The sequence below is a fragment of the Adiantum capillus-veneris genome, chromosome 4, assembly GCF_014529385.1.
Source record: "Adiantum capillus-veneris isolate H3 chromosome 4, ASM1452938v2, whole genome shotgun sequence".
Taxonomy (NCBI): domain Eukaryota; kingdom Viridiplantae; phylum Streptophyta; class Polypodiopsida; order Polypodiales; family Pteridaceae; genus Adiantum; species Adiantum capillus-veneris.
The window spans coordinates 52,051,370-52,056,722 of NC_140934.1; the positions used below are offsets into that span (position 1 = coordinate 52,051,370).

Here is a 5,353-nt window from a genome sequence, read left to right on the forward strand (position 1 = left end):
AACGAATCTGCAACCGTGTTTTCTTTCCCAGGGCGGTAGAGAATATCAAATTCATACTCCTGTAAAAGTTCCACCCATCGCCTTTGTCACATATTCAAGGTTGCTTGGGTAAAGATCCACTTTAAGCTCTTATGGTCGGTTATAAGTCGAAACTTTCTTCCCAATAAATAGTGTCCACATAGATTTAAAGCATGAATGACTGCCAATAGTTTGAGATCATGGGTCGGATAGTTCTTTTCATGAACCTTAAGCTTACGGGAGGTGAAAGCTATTGGTCTGCCTTCTTGAGTTAACACTCCTCCAGTTGCTATTCCACTAGCATCAGTGACAACTTCAAAGGCTTGATTGAAATCTGGCAGCTTTAGACATTTGGCCGCAATCACATATTGCTTAAGTTGGTCGAATCTTTCTTGATGTACTGGTTCCCAATTGATCCTTGCTCCTTTCTTCAAGAGGTCTATCAAGGGTGCGGCGATCACCGCATAATTCTTTATAAAGATTCTGTACCAGCCTGTGATTCCCAAGAATCCTCTAAGCTCACTTACATTAGTTGGCCGAGGCCATTCAACAATGTCTTGAACTTTAGCGGGGTCTACTGAAATTCTTTCTTGCGAAACAATAAATCCCAAGTATTCAATCCTTGGAGAGAAAAATGAACACTTGCTCATCTTTGCGTATAGCTTATGCTGGCGAAGAATTTCTAACACCTTCCTTAGGTGAGATTCATGTTCTTGTTCATCTTTTGAGTAGATTAGAATATCATCAAAGAAGACAAGGACAAAATCATCAAGGTAAGGCTTGAAGATATCCTGCATTAATCTATTGAATGTAGCTGGAGCATTGGTTAGACCAAATGACATTACTTTAAATTCAAAATGGCCGTAACAGGTGTTGAAAGCTGTCTTTGGAATATCTGATTCCTTTATTTTGATTTGATAGTAACCAGATCTTAGATCTATCTTTGAGAAGACCTTAGAACCATGTAGCCTGTCCAGCAATTCATGGATTCGGGGTATAGGATAGTTTTTCTTAATTGTTACCTGGTTTAGTCCTCTATAATCAATGCAGAGTCGTAAAGTCCCATCTTTATTTTTCTGAAAAAGTACCGGCGCTCCCCAAGTAGATTTTGTTGGTCTAATAAATCCCTGTTCTAGAAGTTGACGAAGCTGCTCCTTAAGTTCAATTGCCTCCGATAAGTACATTTTGTAAGGTCTCTTTGACACGGGCTCACTTCCTGGGAGAATCTGTATCTCATGGTCAATTTCTCAGGTTGGAGGAATGGAGGTAAGGTCTTCAAGAAAAATATCTGAATATTCATGAAGCCACGAGGGTTTTGTATCACTTGAATTTGGATCGACCTTATTCAACTTGACCACAAATACCTGTTGACTAGCTCTCATACCCTTGAGTAGACGGTTTGCCTTCACTAATTGAATCTTTGGGCTCCCTCTTTTCCCTTGCACTTTGACTTGCCTTGCTTGAATATCTCTAAAGCTCAAACTACCTTGACCACAATGGATGCTAGCCTGATTCTTAGATAACCAATCCATCCCAATAATCCCATCGTACATTCCAACTGATAGGTTTCTAAAGAAAGCTGAAGTAGTGTGCCCTCCTAGTTCAAAATCAAGGATTCCCATAGAATGTCGAGATACTACGATCTTCCCATTAGCCAATTCTACTGTCATAGGTTTAGCTTGTTTTTGGTTTAGGTTCAACTTTCGTAAACATTTTGGGGATAGAAAAGAATGGGTACTGCCATAATCGATGAGAAGGTTAAAAGATTTACCTTGATGAGTGGCTGGGGTCTGAATAACAGCGAATTGTCGTTGAGCTCCAGGGTTGTCAATAGCTGCATAGATAGTCGCTCTTTCTTCTTCTTCACCAATGGTAGGTTCTCCTATGGTTACAGGTGCATGTGCATTCCTACCTTGACCTCTTTCAAATGCCCTTGCTGCTCTCCCTCGCCCTCGTCCACGTCCACCACCTCGTCCAGTGTTGTTTCCAATAGGGTGGCATCTTTGGTCTGCCTCCGTTGCTACCGCTGCTCTGTTAGATAAGTGTGGACATCTGTTTCGGTAATGTCCCAGTTCTCCACACTCAAAGCATCAAACATCCAACCTTGCAAGATTTTGCACGTTTGCAGCATAGGCTCTTGGTGGCTGCCTCTCATTATTGGAAAATCTTACTGGTCGTCTAGCACCATTAAAACTCTCATTCTGTTCAACTCTCCTCCTTAAGCCTTGCTCCTTCATCAAAGGTTTGGCTCGCAATAAGTCATCTTGCACAGTGGTAGGTTTCATGGCTTCCAGTCGTGAGCAAATGGGTTCTCTTAAACCTTGGCAAAATCGAGCTACTTGTTGCTCTATCGTCATTGGTGGTGCATAACGCCTAAGATTTACGAACTTTGAGTAATACTCTTCCAGGGTTAGGCTGTATTGACTCAGGCTAAAGAACTCGTTCATCTTTAACGCTTCATGAGCAAGGGGTAAGTATCTTTCCTTCACTGCTTGCTTGATTTCCCTCGAATTCTGGGAATTTCTAACACTCCCATGTCACGGCAATGTTGTTTCCACCATAATTTGGCTTCACCCATAAGGCGAAACATCCCCAGCATCTCTTGGTTTGCAGGTGCAGTCTTGGCAGCTGAGAAATAATCGTCCATAGCTTCAATCTAGACTTCCGCATCCTTTTCCACATTGGCACCTTCACCCTTAAAAAAAGGTGGTTGCATTTGTTTGAGCAACAATTTCTTCTCCTAAACTTCCGTGTATAAAGCATCGTTCCGAGGATTCTCCACTATAGGAGTAGTTTGAGGGTTCTCCTGCAAATTTTTAACACCAATGCTTATAATAACTTAAGTCATTAAAGTATTGGGTTTATCTAGTCCTTTAGAGTTCAACACATGGCTTAACCAATCATAACTTAGTCCAATCACATGACTTAACTAGTCATGGCTCTTCACCAACAATTAATCAATGACTTAACCAGTCAATCAATTCTTTTGAGAAAAACAACTAAGTTTATTATTTGCAACACATACGCATTAACGAGCTTTCTGTTCCTAGCACTAGTTGCATCAATTACTATCGTGAAGCATGAGGGAACACCAAATCTCAATTAAGCTCAAGAGTAGATTATTTATCAAGAGTCAGTTTCTCTTCCAAAAAAAAAATTAACATCTTCTATTGATGTAAGAATACCAATGGCTTTATTACAAAATGTTATAGTAGCCCTAATCCTCAGGTGTATATTTGAAGCTGTGATATTCTTGGGCACTCTTTAGGAAGAAGCGAGGAGGATTTTCTATAGGGGCTAATAGTTGATAAGTGGCGGGGAGTTGTGGTAATCCTGTTGTCCATCCCTTGACCGAGAAGTGGCTAGTTCTGCCTATAACAACCACTTGGTCTTTTGGAACGATTGCAATGACCTTGTCATAGACCCACCGATTGAGGTTGACGCTTCCATCTGCCGCCATTGCTTTGACATGGGTTGGCCAAAAGGTATAGTAATGGACCAGCCTTAGCTCCTCGCACCACTTGATGTGGCGAAGATCATTATTTAAATTCCCTAAGCTTCCAGCCCTTATGGTAAAAGTACTCCCACGAGACCACCAGGCTCGAGACCATCCTTGTTGGGTTCGAAAACGCGGCGGAGTACTCCATATCTGAAGGATCCTCATGACTGATGCCCGAAAGTCGTAATCGCTTGATCGGCACACAGACATGTACATGATGTTGAACACCTGAAATCGCATGTATGTCTCATGCTGATCCTGAAACGTGTTGTATATAAATACGTAAGAATATAAGATCATTTAATAGAGTAGTTTACAAACAAAAGAAGCAATAGTGGAAAAAAAAACACATTCTTCCCCTACATTCCCCTCTTAACGTTGGGTTAACCTCTGTTTATCCTTCGCTCTGATGCCAATTGTAAGGTCCCCATCCTAAAAGATCGGGGCGACTTGGAAGATAGCCTTCTTTATCCTCTAAATCCATTGACGACACCCTACTCCGATAATGCGAAGCAAGGATACGAGCAACGAAAGAGAATAAGACTTCCACCTGATGTGTTCGTAGTTACAAGACCCTACGCCACAAGCTAGGTTGATGAGGTTAGAGGTTCTATGGACTCTAGATTCTACATTATAAGAGAAGAAATTCCCTTTCACATATTAAGGATTAAAAAACGCCTTTTTCTCCGCGTTTAAGAGGCACGGCCGCCATCCTTAATTCCGAAATATGACAAGAGATAAATCTCTAACTAACTAAGACAAAGTGAAAAGTACTCGACTAATCGAGTCCACCCATCCTTGACTGGCAACCTGAGCCAGTCCCCACTTTCCACACCGCACTCACCCGTTCTTTTAATGTTATCTAATTACTACCACGACATATACAACAATGTTCCTTAATTAATTCTTAACAAAAGTTCTTTAGTACAATCCTTTCAAACATCATCAAACAATTCTTTCATAACCAGAGTTAAAGAATTCTATAATCCGCAAAAAAAAGTCTTTAGTTTCTATAAAAGTTTTGCCGGTAACCACGGACTTTCTCTGTCTAAACGACAGAGCCTTTGCAAAGGTTTTTCCTAATCGCTAACTGCGAGATGTGCATACTTCCCTTTTGCTAACTGCAAGGGACATCTTGCTACCCGCAAGGCATCTTGCTAACCGCAAGGTTAAAAACAAAGTTGATGACCTCAACTTTAATTTCCGCTAACCGCAGATTCCTCTCGCTAATCGCGAGTTCCATCTGGAAACAAGATTTTCTTTCAGTATTTCATATTCTAGATGTTTTTTTCAACAACATTAATCAAAATCATATTTTCAAACCATAATTACTTATCAACAATATTTCTTTATAAAAAAATAACAGTTTATAAAAACAATACTTTTACTACTTTATGAAACATATGCTTGTTTCATGTGATTGAACAATCACGTTTCCGGTCGGTTTAAGGTAAGGTTAAATCTAAGTTCATCTTACCGGTCAACATGAATACTATGCATAATTATAAATCTGTTTTACCGGATTTGGAGCGCGTGCGGCTAACTCTTGTGCTGGCGGTTGGACGGCTTCGACTTCTTTATCGATTGATGCTTCTGCATGAGGTACGTTCGGAGTTGACACCCTTCTTCCCACCTTCTTTGGTGGTGCAACGGCAGTGACGTCCTTGGAATTTTGCGTTACACGCTTTAGAGCCATAGCTTCAGAATGGAGAAAAGAAAAGCGCGTTGATGGAGAGAGAGAGAGAGAGAGTGTGTGTTCGCAAATCGGGTGATGGCACGTCGAAGATTGGAGATGGAGATGGCTTGAAGGTGAGAGGTTAAGGGAGAGAGGTTTCC

At 41.0% G+C, this 5,353-nt stretch overlaps 1 protein-coding gene across 1 annotated transcript; it reads right to left on the reverse strand.

Moving 5' to 3' along the window:
* Positions 1-3,235: 3,235 nt before the first annotated feature.
* On the reverse strand, positions 3,236-3,757 carry LOC147459163 (uncharacterized). Its single transcript, XM_086509777.1, has one exon. The coding sequence runs from the start codon at positions 3,755-3,757 to the stop codon at positions 3,236-3,238; it is 522 nt and encodes a 173-aa protein (XP_086365903.1).
* Between the last annotated feature and the right edge of the window lie 1,596 nt (positions 3,758-5,353).